We start from the raw sequence: 15102 nt of genomic DNA on the forward strand, positions 1-15102 counted from the left end.
TGGACATTCCGCCGATTCATGGAATGTGGGGGGTTTGATCGGCTCTCATAGGGTGGGGGCTTTGATCAACTCGAGGGTCCTTTGATGAGGGAAGCTTTCTACTGTACGGGGAGGGGCAATAAACAGTATCGGCAGAGCTAGGTGTCGGCCTGGGAACGGGGGAGACAGACGGGCACACAGGAAAAAGGGGGTTTGTATCAAAAGGGCCTGGGGTCATGAAAGGAATGAAAGGAGGTGTCGCGCTGGGAACAGGATGGGGTTCTGAAGCAGAGCTGCGCTGAAGGGGGTTTTATGACCCAAGGCATGTGCGAGCGGGGGTTGTCAGCGTGCAGGCTTTTGTGAGGGCGAAGGGCTATGCTGGGGGCCAGTGGCATGCAAAGGGGTTGTTCTGATCGAGGCACCTAAAATGGCGGGTGCGCACGACAAAAAGTGTGGCATCAGGGGAAAAAGGCAAGATGGCGCAGATAGTGTTTACCAGACCGTACTAATTTTCCACACACCCAGCACAGGCCCATTGATTGGCAGAGCAGCTCGCCGGCGATGTTCGCAGGCCCCTGTTAGCGAACTTTAGTTCAATTAATTCTTAGAGTTTCTTGTTGTTCAAATAGGTGTAATTTCTGATATTTATATGTTTCCCTATATGCTTCATTGCTTGATTATTGCTCGTGAGAAATTGTCACTCATAGTGGCTATAATGTCACTCATAATTATACTGAAATTATAAAAATGTCACACCTAGCAATCTGAAACCTTGGCAGCTAGCACAGACAATTTCTTATTTCTAGGGATTGCATTTGCATTGCAATTTGCATGGCATATCAATAAAGTTATAAATAGTGTAACTGAGATCGGTTTGGCGTTCGCTTGAAAATCAGTGTCAACTCATCACCAATCTGTCTGTGTGACGACCGTTGTTGGGCCCCTCCCTCAGCCTCGCTCACACTAGTCCTACAGGGCCGTCAATCCAGTGGTAGCGCGCGCGAGCGCAACCAATGACGGCCCTGTAAGGACATTTTTGGCCAGCCCTCGCCGCCGGCGCAGCACCGTAGCAGTGTGACGCGTTACGCGCTCACAGCCCCCTACGCTCGCCCCTCGTCGTGTCGAGCTGAACTGGAGTCGGAGTGCATGGAGACCACCACCATTCTTCTTGCCCAGCCAGCCTGCTGCTTTCTTTTGTCTGTGTGGTGAGCGGCACGCTCGCAACTATAAAATAATTCAAGTGAAGATGAGCTGGTGACCGTGAATTGTGCATGGTGCAGCTGGTGCTCCACCATGCTAGAGCTACATCTCTAATGCTTGTGATAATGTTATTGCTCAACTTAGGCCCAAGCAGGCAAATGGAGCGGCTGGCGATGATTCCACTGAACAATTCCATTCATCTTGGGATCCAAGCCGGCTGGCTGCTGCCTGTCGTTGGCAAGTACTTATGGAATACATTTTGAAACTTACCTCCTGTCTGGGAGTTTCATTTAAAACACCTAGTTGTACAGATAATAGTATTTAGGGAATATTCTCCACTTACAGCTACTCTAGTCTCACTTAGACCCACTCTTCGTTCTGTAAACCCTGTTACCCATTGCCATACTGATTGGAAATGGATGGAAATAGTAGATGATAGAAAACATTCCCTTTAGTAAATTACACTGCTGCTGTTTTTCCGTGATGCAGTTGAATTGCTGAGCTGCATTCTCCTGGTATTTTCACTCCTGGAATTCTATAGAAACCCCACCACTTTGATATATTAGCAGCTTGCCAGTGGTTGCAATTAACATCCTGTGATTCTGGGCAAATCATTTGATCTCACAGTGCCTATAAAAAACTAAACAACCATTGGCATAGCCAATAGGTCATGTATTTTGCCAGAGCTATTGGCTTTGCCAATGACCGTGTCATGTATGCGCATGTAACTTGCATGATCGAGGTAACTGTTAGCAGCAATACTACGCGTCTCTCGGAGACTCGGACATCTTTCAAGTGCTCACCGTCCTTTTTCCCCAGCAAAGGAGGGGGCGGAAATCTGAGGGGTAGCCCCGGGCGCCACAAGCTCTAGCTACGCCCCTGCACAACGGCCAGTCCGGGCCTGACTGAGTGCCTGATCACAGAGCCACCAGGCAGCCTTTCTCCTGTGGCAGATGCCATCCTGTCTATCCCTGGACTAGTCTGATCTTTTCTGCCCAGTTTCACCCCGAGCAGCAGGCGTCTGACCGAGCACAACTCGTGAAATTCTGATGCGAACCCTGCCCCTCTGTAGGAGGAGGGACACATGCAAATCTGAATAAAAATAGATGAAGAGGCGCATTTTTCACATTTCCGGTGCACACAGCCTGCAGTGAAGGAGGGGGCGGGGGCAGTCCCTGGAAGCGAGGCCCCTTGTGCATTTCCCCGCATCGGCTCGACTGCAGTGTAAACAGCTCAGCGTGCGGCGCAGCCAGGCCCGCGCGCCCTCCGGGCCGTACAAAGGAGTTTGAAAGGGGCCTTCCCGGAAGAGGGGTCTGGCAGTGCAGATCACAGGCCGGACGAGCCCCTGGGGGCACTTGAACAATCATTGCGGCAGAGCTCAGCTCGGGCAGCAAATGCTGGCAGAAGATTCCGTCCCCCCCCCCCCACTCCCCCCCTCTTGGCATTCAGAGGATAAGCATCTTTAAAATGCTGTAATGATGAAAAAAGTTGATTAATTGAGAGCGTGTGTAATTTAGTACTTTGGACTGACTGCCTCGTGTGATGCTCGTTGGAAGGGATGGTTTCTAAACACAGCTCCGTTGGGACAGACGGGGCAGTGTCTGGGGGGTTGGGCCGGGCTCCATGTCGGCTTGCCACCCCCTGGGCACCAGAGCTGAGCCGCGCTGGCCAGACATCTAGGCCGAGCCAGGCCTGTGCAGTGCTTGGCTTGTCCAACTCTGGTGGAGAGGCACAGGGGGTGTAAGCATCACACTCAACCAGAAGCCATGGCCTTGGTCTTGCCATGTACCCCCCACTGTGACTGCACAGGAGGGCTGCTGAGCACAGCTTCTCTCTCATGCCAGCTAGGGTGACCAACTGGCATTGGTGCAAATTCAGGACTGTGAGTGTAAAAATTCAGGACAAAGGGTCAAAATTCAGGACACAAATTCAGGACAGGAGGTCAAAATTCAGGACAAAACTTCAGGACAATAGGTAAGTTTTACAGACACATCAGAGGTCGCGTAATAGTATATAATTAAGCCTAGCCATTTCCAAACATATTCAACCATTTGCAAACCTATCCATCATGTATCCTTCCATCTATCATTTCACTCATCCATCCCTTCATCCATCCCTTCATCCATCCTTTCACTCATCCATCCATTATCCATCCATCCACCCTTTCACCCTATCCATCTGTACACTTATCCATCCACTCTTCATCCCATCCATCCATTCACTCATCCATCCAGCCATTTACCCTTTCACCAATCCAGCCATCCTTTCACTTGCTAATTCTTCCACCCATCCACTCTTTTAGTCATCCATCCATCCTCCCTTTCTCTCTCCATCGACCCTTTCACTTAGCCATCCTTCCTTCCTTCCTTCCATCCATCCACCCACCCACCCATCCATCTACTCATCCACTCATGAATCCATCCATTGACCCTATCACTCATCCATCTATCATTTCACTCCTTCACACATCTATTCATCCTTTTGTCCATCTACCCTCCCTTTCACTCACTCATCCATCCTTACATCCACCCTTTCACTCATACGTACATTCATTCACTCTTGCACTTATCAATCCATCAATCATTTCACTCATCCACCAACCCACCCATCATCCACCCAACCATCCACCCACCCACCATCCACCCACCCATCCTTTCAACCACCCACCATCCACCCATCCATCCACTCATCCATCCCTCCATCCTTTCACCCACCCACCCATCATCCACCCAACCATCCACCCACCCAACATCCAATGCACTCATCCATCCTTTCACCCACCCACCATCCACCCACCCATTCCTCCATCCTTTCACCCACCCCCTCATCATCCATCCATCCCCTCATCATCCATCCATCCCCTCATCATCCATCCATCCCCTCATCATCCATCCATCCTTCCCCTCATCATCCATCCTTTCACCCACCCCCTCATCATCCATCCATCCCCTCATCATCCATCCATCCATCCCCTCATCATCCATCCATCCCCTCATCATCCATCCATCCCCTCATCATCCATCCATCCCCTCATCCATCCATCCCCTCATCATCCATCCATCCCCTCATCATCCATCCATCCCCTCATCATCCATCCTTCCCCTCATCCATCCATCCCCTCATCATCCATCCATCCCCTCATCATCCATCCATCCTTCCCCTCATCATCCATCCTTTCACCCACCCCCTCATCATCCATCCTCCCCCTCATCATCCATCCATCCTTTCACCCACCCCCTCATCATCCATCCATCCTTTCACCCACCCCCTCATCATCCATCCATCCATCCCCTCATCATCCATCCATCCATCCCCTCATCATCCATCCATCCATCCCCTCATCATCCATCCACCCACCCCCTCATCATCCATCTATCCATCCTTCCCCTCATCATTCATCCATCCATCCTTCCCCTCATCATCCATCCATCCTTTCACCCACCCCCTCATCATCCATCCATCCTCCCCCTCATCATCCATCCATCCTTTCACCCACCCCCTCATCATCCATCCATCCTTCCCCTCATCATCCATCCTTTCACCCACCCCCTCATCATCCATCCATCCTTTCACCCACCCCCTCATCATCCATCCATCCTTTCACCCACCCCCTCATCATCCATCAATCCTTCCCCTCCTCATCCATCAATCCTTCCCCTCCTCATCCATCCTTTCACCCACTCTCCATCCATCCATCCTTTCACCCTCCCACTCATCATCCATCCATCCTTCCCCTCATCATCCATCCATCCATCCATCCTTCCCCTCATCATCCATCCATCCATCCATCCATCCTTTCACCCACCCCCTCATCATCCATCCATCCTTTCACCCACTCCCTCATCATCCATCCATCCCCTCATCATCCATCCATCCTTCCCCTCATCATCCATCCATCCTCCCCCTCATCATCCATCCATCCATCCTTCCCCTCATCATCCATCCATCCATCCTTTCACCCACCCACCCATCCATCCTTCCCCTCCATCCATCCCCTCATCCATCCATCCTTCCCCTCATTCATCCTTCCCCTCATCCATCCATCCTTCCTTCCACTCATCCATCCATCCTTCCCCTCGCCCATCCATCCTTCCCCTTATCCATCCATCCTTTCATCCATCCTTCCCCTCACCCATCTATCCATCCATCCTTCCCCTCCATCCATCCATCCCCTCATCCTTCCATCCTTCCCCTCATCCATCCATCCTTCCTTCCCCTCATCCATCGTTCTCCTCATCCATCATCCAGCTACCCTTCGACCCATACATCCAGCTATTTACATTTTCTCTCATCCATCCTTCCCCTCACTCATCAATCCATCAATCCTCATTATCCATTTATTCAATCTTTCATTTATCCATTCACCCTTTCACTAATTCATCCAGCCATCCACCCATCCCTTCACTTACTTACTCGCCCACTTTTCCATATTAATTTGAGCTGAGCCCTTTTGAGAAGAGGCCCATCAAGAACTTCACCCTCGCTGCAGGAGCCGTTCCAGGACTGGGACAGAAGCCACCCAGGGCGGAGACAGGATCCACCACAGTGGGGGGACAGAAGCATTCACGGGGGGGGGGACAGGAGCCATCACAGGCAGAGGGGAGGGTGGACAGGAGCCATCACAGGAGGGGGTGGACTGGAGCCACAACATGGGGGGACAGTACCCATCACTGAGGGGAGGGCAGGAGCCATCACAGGAGAGGGAACAGGATCCACCAGGGTGGGCACAGGGGTGGGCATGCAGTATTCTAGTATCATCTTGGGCTCCTCGCCCACTCCTGCACAAGACAACGAGATGACAGGCTCTCTGTCCAAAATGCCATCCCCCACTGTGATGTACAGTACTTACAGGAGATACTCTAAGAGAACTGGTTTAACTGATTGTCCTTTGTTAATCAGTGTGGGTGCGATTGTGCCATTTCTTAATTTTATTAGACTGCATGTTTGAAGAACCGAGATTTGCTTACAATTTAGTGGCAGTAATTAAGCTCTGTGACGAGAGAGAACCACGTGCTGCCTCTGTGTAATCTGGCCGAGTCTAGGATGTTTGGGGCCCTGGGTAGAAATGGAATGTGTGAGCCCCCCTCTAAATAGCAGAGACGTGAGGCATTCAGGGCTGTTTGCATCTGAATAGATGCCCCTGAAGCTGCAGCCCCTCCCTCTCAGTCACCTTCAAGCACCTCTTAACAGCTCATCAAGGGCTGAAGGTGAGAGGGTTGCCATCCCGCTGTGCCGCTCCAATGCTGCGGGGTATCTGACCTTTGGAATAGCATCCGTGTCAAGAAGGGAGGTGGATGGAAGCTGTGCCTGGTTAAAATTACGGACAAATGGCGTCCGTTAAAGAATCCTTCACGGACAACGGACAGACGGCCAAAATTACGGACTGTCCGTGAAATTTACGGACGGTTGGTCACCCTAATGCCAGCCCTCCACCGACAGCCAGGACCGAGTGCCCATCATTTACCAGCTCAGAATGCACCCTCCTTCTGCCCGGGCTCTGCCAGACACACGGCCCTCCCAGCATCACTCTCAAAGAGCGCTCCTGGGACAAGTTGTTCAACATCCAGAGACACTGCTTTTTACATCTCACTTCAGTCCTCCTTACTGTACTCCACTGGGCCAGGGTTGGTACTGCCAGCCGCGGTGGGCAGTAGGAGTAAAACGAATTTCGTTGGGCACACTGCATCGCATTTGGGAATACAGTGCACAAAACGAAATTCGTTTTATTTATTTATATGTTTACTTACCTGTTAAACTCCGTAATCCATACATTACTACCCCCACCCTGCCTCTCCCCACGTCACCGCCCTGTAGGATCTCCTACTGCCGACCACGGCTGGGTACTGCGCTCCACGGGGGGTTCTGTACCCCAGCACAGCTCCACCTGTACCCAGGGACATGTTCCATGAGCCTGGAGGACTCTTCCCCGCAGTGGCACCTAGCTCAGAGGACATCTCGTCTCCCCTCTGCACCTAATCTTCGGGAAAGGAAGGGGCACAGGGCAATTCAAAGACCTTGTTTGTGCTGCTCGGTTCTCCACTTGCCCGCTCGCACATATCCCCTCCCCCCTTGAAAAAAAGGTAGCCTCGAGTCCCAAATTTCAACAAAAATGTGGCCACTAAACACAACCAATTCATAGTTTTTAAGTTTCACTGCAAATCACAAATTGGACGTTTTTTCTTCACAAAAGACACACTAACCCCCCAAAGTATCAAATACTAGAAAGAGTAAGTACTACTGCGGGGCTGTGCGAGGCGTCGCAGACCCCCAACTTTACTACCCACCAGCATCAAAGATGAACAAAGCACAGAAACCTTCCATTTACTGCCTTCTGCCTTTGGACCTCAACCACAGAGCACTTGAAAACACACGAGTTAAAAGCCTCCCTGGTGGCAGTGTGTCCTGGAAAATATGTAATGCTCATAAACTCACAGCCCCCTACAGCCCTTTGGGTGCACGGCTCTGGACTCAAAAGAGGAATACAAAGTAAGGTCAAACATTAAAACCAGAGCTTAAAGCAGAGGGAGACAGAGAGTCAGGGAAGCCCACAGTGGCTGTCCTTAGAGATAAAGGAGAACTGTAAAAAACAAAGAGCGATTCCAAGAAATAAACACCAAGATCAAAATAAAAAGCAGAAATAAATAGAACCGGCAGTATAACACCACAAAGACAAGTGACACCAGACAAATGCCACAAGAGGATCACATTATCTTAGTATGTACTTTGTCTAGTTAATCGGGGGGACATTAAAAGATTAAAAAAAGTGATCAGGCATCGATTACGCAGTCCTATACAATATATAAAAGCACAAGGTAATTACATGCGATATTACCCTTCTCAATGCTGGCACTCGGGCCAAAAACATAGAAAACATAAATCTCTCCAATAAAGGAAGGAAATTCAACACTTTTTTTAACCCAGCAAGAGACAGGTGAAGTTATTGTTCGTCTCACAGTGAAGGCCGCAACGTTCACAGATCTCTCAGCATTTCAACCACCTTTTCATAAAGACTTCAAAAATAATTCCACCTGGTAAGCTTCTTGGCGCTTAGATTGAAGGAAATCTCGAAATAGCAGAATGCCAGCCTCGGGCAGCAGTAATATTAATGCCAACATGTCACAAATACATGAAAAGACAGATAACAGACATTAAATAGAATATCCGTAGCAATAACAGTTATTAAAAAAAAACTACATCTGGAAAGAATAGAGCTAAAACGAATAGTGAACACATTACGGATGGATATATCAATTGCCAGTATTATTAGTTATCACAACCAGGGAGCCCTCGCCAATCACCAAAGAACACAAACCAGAGAGACCCTGGCACACCTTACAGAGGGGGCACCGAGGAGCACACAGCAGTCGGACTTTGACTTACCTGCAGTTCGGTGGGGGGTCCAGGGTGATTTCAGCCAGTTCTTTCTGAATCCTAAAATACAGAACAGTGCACACATGTTAGACGCTACAGTGCTTCCGCCAGAGATCAAACATTGCATTACAGCCGCGCATGAGCACGAACAGAGTGTTGTGTCACAGAGACCCACTGCATGATTACACTACACAAACTGTGGGCAGGCACAGGGATCAAAACCTTCTAACAACCAGCCAGATGACTCGGTGGGTCAATGCGCCAGCTGCGGAGATCTGTGCTACCTGCAGGTTACAGGGTGGATCCAAGAATGGACCGCTCCGCTCCGCCTTTCATCTTTCACGAGACGACGCCATGACTACTATTTATTTATTTATTTTAGTGTTTTATAGAACGCAAACGTGACCCGAGAGGGTATCAGAGCGCTTTACATGGTTTACAGAGGTGAACAAACAAAAAGTCTGAAGTACAGAAATATACAAAAAGTTTGGCGAGGTGCAGGGGTGCTGGGAACATAAGGGAAACAAGCATTACAAAAGCATTACAAATGCAATAGGTCTCGCCTTTTATTACATTAAAGCCATTTGCTTTGCTATACAATACCATTAGCAAAGCAAATGGCTTTAACTTAATCAAAGGCGAGACCTATTGCATTTTCAATGCTTGTTTGCAAAGGCTGGTACATTCCCTATTTTTTCTGGCCTTTGCAAACAAGCATTGCCTTTCCTGTATCGAAATGTGCTTTCATACCTGCTTGCTTCTGCTGTACGTGGGATCTAGGTATGTCCAAACAGCCCACATTTTGCTAACCTTTCTCCCTCAACCAGTTAGGGAATGGACAAGTGTGTGCCTTCCTGCCTTTAAGAAGGGCAAAAGGTTCAACACCTGTTTTAAAATGCGGAGTTGTGTTGTAAGACTAAACTTCAATACGTATAAATTCTAAAGGGTCTTGTTCCAGACGAGATTGCAGTCTATATACCCTCCTTCACAATTCTGTTTCCCTTCTCTACCAAACCATTGGAAGAGGGTAAATATAATGCCACCTTAAAATGACGGATATCATGTTGTGTGAACACATAGGTTTTGATGCAAAATGTGTATCATTATCGGTGACGATGATCTTGGGAGAACCTTCCACGACAAACACTTTGCTCAAGAATTTAATAACATTATCAGTAGTCGCCCCCTCACCAGAACAACAGTACACCCGTTTAGTATAATAATCAACAAGCAAGATCAAATACTTGTTATCAGATGGCAAGATTTCATATGGACCAGAACAATCAAAATCCACTTTGTCCCATGGACTCTGAGGAAATGGAACAGGATGAAGTTAAGTAGATAATGTTCTCCAATGCTTATCTGACAGCAAGCATTCTGGAAATTTTTCAATCACAGACCGAACTTGAGATTCTAGGGAAGGCCACCTACAATACTGCTTTAAACGTTGACAAGTTTTGGGAACCCCTAAATGTCCATCTGAGGAACCTGCACTGGCTCCCCGTCAACAAGAGGATCACGTTCAGACTCCTCACCCACGCACACAAGTCTCTCCACAACCTGGGCCCCAAGTACCTCAACGACCGCCTGACCTTCCACACGCCCACCCGCTAGCTACGATCCGCTAGCCTCGCCCTCGCCGCCGTACCACGCATCCGAAGAGCCACCGCCGGAGGCAGATCCTTCTCCTACCTGGCGGCCAAGACATGGAACTCCCTCCCCATCCACCTTCGGCTGACCCAGGACCACCTCGCCTTCAGGAGACAACTCAAGACTTGGCTGTTCGAGGAGTAGCGGCCCCCCCTCCCCCAAGCGCCTTGAGACCCCTCCGGGTGAGTAGCGCGCTATACAAGTTGCCATGATTGATTGATTGATTGAGCTGCCTGAATGAATGCGCTGCGTAAGGTCTCTGGAGCAACAAAGAGGTCTTGATGCATGACCATATCCTGCACGACAGACACCTCATCAGCAACGTTTTCAAAGTTCTTTAACCCTGCAGAAAGAGTTCTGCATTCAGGCCAGCTGCTTGTAATAAATTACTTGACCTGAGAGTGTCACATCAATAGCATTGGCAGTATTCCATTCATTTTCCATAATAGGGGCACATTCTAGCACAGCATCCACAGCTGCCACCACAAAATCATCATCTTCAGTTTCATTCTGTTTTTCATTCAGTGCCATTCTTGACAGACAATCTGCCCTGACATTCTTTCCGTCAGGTACCTGCTTAATACTAAAATGATACTCTTGAAGTTTGGATAACAAACAAATCAATCTGGCAGAAGCTTTGTTCGCACCCCTCATGTGCATGAATGGTTTGTGATCACTGTGCAACTCAAACTCACAACCCCAAATGTATTACTTAAAATTCTGTATGGCCCACACACACGCAAGAGCTTCAAGCTCTATGGTACTGTAGCGTGTTTCTGCTGGTTGGAGAGTCCTGGAGGTAAAAGCAACGGTGTGTCCCATACCTGCTACCCACTGCCCCAAAACAGCTCCAAGGTCAGTAAGACTGGTATCAACTGTCAAAAAAACATTTGTGGTCATCCTGAAATGAGACAAAACTCATTTGCATACGGCTAGATTCAAACTGGAATGGCATGGCGGAGCAAAAAAAAGATGGGATTTAAGCCTAGATCTCTGTACTGGGGTGAATGTACGACATTGTTCTGCATTCTGCCCATCAATTGTTCTATTTGCATTTATTACCCTGCAGTGAGGCATCTAAAGGTATGTAGCCGGCTCTGCCACCCCGCTGTGGTCGGGTGTGGCCTTTCAAAACTGTGGCATCCTGGTTCTGTGTGTCTGTGCTTCATGACATCGCTGCGCTGATGTCATCTCCTAGAATGTTATGCTTTGTTCAGCAGACAGTTACAACCATACTTTGATGCTGGCTGGATGTTCACCTGTGGATGGGATCTTTATTCTGAATAAACCAGAACTTATCACCTTTTACTTGTGGATCCTTATTTTACATTTGGCGACGAGGATGGGATTTACCTGAAGAAAAGATCTCAACACCTACCTCTAAATATTTTTTAAAAAATAAGGGAACCTCACTTGGACAAAACCATGGACTTTACTTGGAATATTTTTCATGAGGTACTGCAGTGACATTCAACTCAAGAACATTACTCATATTTTGGTGATATTCTATTAAAAGAAAAGACTTCAATTTCATCTTTCTCAATGTAAGAGAAAATAAGGAAAAACAGAGTCTTTTGGCTCATTTTAGCAGTGTGACCCTTTTTAGCCGGGTAACCATTATTTTTACACCTTTACCGGCTGACCATTGTTTTTGCACCTTTAAGATCGTCAAACTTTACATTTTTCGGGCTCGTTCAACACGACGCCCTCAATCTGCATCTTTTAAAAAGCTCCTACCTGCTCAACGTTCTCGCGAGCTGCCTTCTCAAAGAAGAACGCCATTACCAAGCAGAACTTCGAAGCCTCGCTAAACAAACAAACCGACTACTTCGACTACCTCTGTTTGCAAAGCTTGCTGGGAAGGACGTAAGCGTGCCGCAAGGCACTCTGGGAGTCGTGCTTACGTAAGCGCCATCTTGGATTGGTCACTCTTACCGCTTTTCTCTTCAGGGCAAAGACTAAACGCTTGTTTTTGCGTTTTTCACGCTGATCACCACTAACATTTTTATTGAACAGAAGTCTTCAAGGATTATCACATATTAAACTGACATACAAAGTACTATTTTAACCCTTATTTTACTCGTCAAGAATTCAAACAATTATTCGCCACTGAGCTGTTTTTTTTGTGTGTCCTGCTACTGTGACACACACACTTTTCCTCCATTCTTGCTGGAAGTTCCCTTGTGTGCACCTACTGTGACACACACACATTCCTTTGTGTACACCTACTGTGACACACTCACATATTTGACTCTCATTATTGTTATTTTTATTACTATTTCCCTTGTATTTTATTTCTCGTGTTCTCCTGTTTTTTGACAACATGCAAAATGTAACTGCTCCCCCTTTCTTCTTGTCCTCACCTGGAGATCCACCCATCAGGTGGAAAAAATGGCGTAAAGTGTTTGAAAGGTATGCAAGGGTATGTGGATGTAACTTGAGTGCTGAAAGAAAGACAGCTTTACTTTTACACTGTTTGGGAGCAGAAGGACAAGAGGTATTCGATCATTTGCCTGACCTTGATGATAGTAATTTAAATGAGTATGAAATATGTATTGCAAAACTGGATGAACATTATCTTCCTAGAGTCAGTACAATTTTAGAAAGATATCATTTTGGTCGGAGAACACAAATAGAAGAAGAGACAATTGAGAACTATATTACTGCTTTAAGGAAGCTTGCTTCCTCATGTAAGTTTGGTGCAAGTCTTGATGAACATATAAGAGATCAGTTCATGCTTGGATGTTATATTGAAAAGGTAAGGGAGGAATTGTGGCAAAAGGACGAACCTTCTTTAGAGGAAGTTCTTACTATTGCAAAGAGGATAGAACATTCTATCAAGTGTGTGGAAGTTATAAAAAAAAATGGTGAGAACAAAACTTCTAAAGAAACAGTGAATGTTGTAAAATCTACTCCTAGAGTAGGGGAAAATCACCAGAAAGAGTCTGGAAATGAAAATGTTCCAAGCAAATTACCCTATAAAAAGAAGGAGAACAGTTTTGATTTCTCCCAAGTAAAATGTTACAGGTGTGGTAAAATGGGGCATTTTGCTACGGATAGACAATGTCCAGGTTGGAAGGTCTATTGTGCTAAGTGCAAAAGAAAAGGACACTTTACTTCATGTTGTAAAGGGGGAAACTACAAAGGTAGAGTGAATGAGATATTTTATGATTTTGAAAATGAAAGTAATTTAGATGAGCACCTAGATTGTGGTCAAATCTGTATACAGACTGTAAGTGCTGAAGAAGCAAAGAATTCTCCTTGTGACGAAATTCTGGTAGAAGGTTTTCCCACAAAAGTTTTGTTTGATTCTGGAGCAAAAATCACTATTGTAGCGAAAGAATTTTTCTTGAGTAAGTTGGGACAAAAACTTGAGCTGTCTCGCCCTGATATAAGGCCTTTTGGTTATGCTGGACAACCCATTAAACTACTTGGGGTTTTTGAAGGAGTCATTAATTATAAGAATAGGTTGACCAAAGCAAAAATTTATGTTTCTCAAAAAGGAGATAGCATAATAAGTTGGTTCGCTCTCAAGAATTTAGGCGTTATGCTTGATCCAAACTCGACACCTCCTATTGTTCTGAAAGAGCCTTTTCCCTGCACGTCTCAAACTGTTTCACTGGTTTCTCATGATTTCACTAGTGAACTGAAAATGAAATTTCCTAAAGTTTTTTCGGAAGACTTAGGGTGTCTTAATGATTATTGTCATCGTATCATTTTGAAAAAGGACGCTGTACCTGTTTGCTGCAAGGTACGAAATGTACCTGTAGCAGTCAGAGAACAAGTTAAAGATGAACTAGACAAGCTTGTCAAGGGAGGCATTATAGAAACTGTAGAGGGAACGGAGTGGGTTGCCCCGATTGTCGCAGCCAAGAAATCGGACAACTCTCTCCGTCTCTGTGTTGATTTAAGAGAGCTCAACAAGTGTGTAGTTACAGATCATTATCCTTTACCCAAGATTGCGGACATGCTTATGCTACTTAAGGGTGCTAAAATTTGCAGCACCATTGATCTAAGGTCCGCATACCATCAGATTAGATTGGAAGAAGATTCAAAGGATTTGACCTCTTTTGTGACGCCTTATGGCACTTTTAGGTTCATCAGACTACCATTTGGCTTAGTGTCAGCCGCATCGGGTTTTCAGAGGGCATTAGAAAAAGTCTTAAAAGGTTTACAAGGTGTCAGAGTCTATCAAGACGATATTCTAGTGTTTGGCATAGATAATTCACAACATGATTTTAGGCTTTTTTGTGTCTTAGAAAGACTGTGTGATGCAGGTTTAACTGTCAAGATTGAGAAATGCAAGTTTAGGAAAACTTCCATTGACTATCTAGGTCACACAATCACTGAAGGAGGAATTTTACCCAAAGAGAATTTGATCTCCACCATCTCTAAGATGTCTCCCCCACAGAACAAGGAGGAATTGATGAGTTTTTTGGGGCTTGCTGAATATTATAGCAAGTTTGTGAAGGATTTTGCCTCTTTGTGTTCCAACATGAGGTATTTGTTGAAGAAAGGAGTGGAATTCGTTTGGGAAGAAAAATGTCAGCAAGAATTTGAGGTCATCAAGGAGAAGCTAGCCTCTGCCCCGAAATTAAGCAGTTTTGATCCTTCTGAAAAATCCATTTTGATTACTGATGCAAGTTTGAAAGGTTTGGGTGCGGTACTTGTACAGAAAAGTGTGGGGACTGAGAGGGTCATCCTCTTTTTGTCAAGGAGTTTAAAAGGAGCTGAAACTCGATACTCTGTGATTGAGCGTGAAGCTCTCGCCGTTTATTGGTCAGTCAAGAAGCTTAAAAACTTATTATGGGGAACCACCTTTGAGGTTAGGACAGATCACAAACCACTTTGTGAAATTTTGAAGAAAAAGGGTATTGATGCAGTGTCAGGTAGGATCACGAA

General features: G+C 46.5%; 1 protein-coding gene across 1 annotated transcript in view; it reads right to left on the reverse strand.

The window, feature by feature from the left end:
* Nucleotides 1–15102, reverse strand: part of LOC144784891 (ubiquitin-conjugating enzyme E2 E2) — a 738431-nt gene that overhangs the window by 505473 nt on the left and 217856 nt on the right. Inside the window, exon 3 of the mRNA XM_078663985.1 lies at nt 8560–8610. Within this exon, the coding sequence (XP_078520111.1) occupies nt 8560–8610 (51 nt within the window). The remainder of the gene's footprint in view (nt 1–8559; nt 8611–15102) is intronic.

Source organism: Lissotriton helveticus, chromosome 10, assembly GCF_964261635.1.
Source record: "Lissotriton helveticus chromosome 10, aLisHel1.1, whole genome shotgun sequence".
Classification (NCBI taxonomy): Eukaryota; Metazoa; Chordata; class Amphibia; order Caudata; family Salamandridae; genus Lissotriton; species Lissotriton helveticus.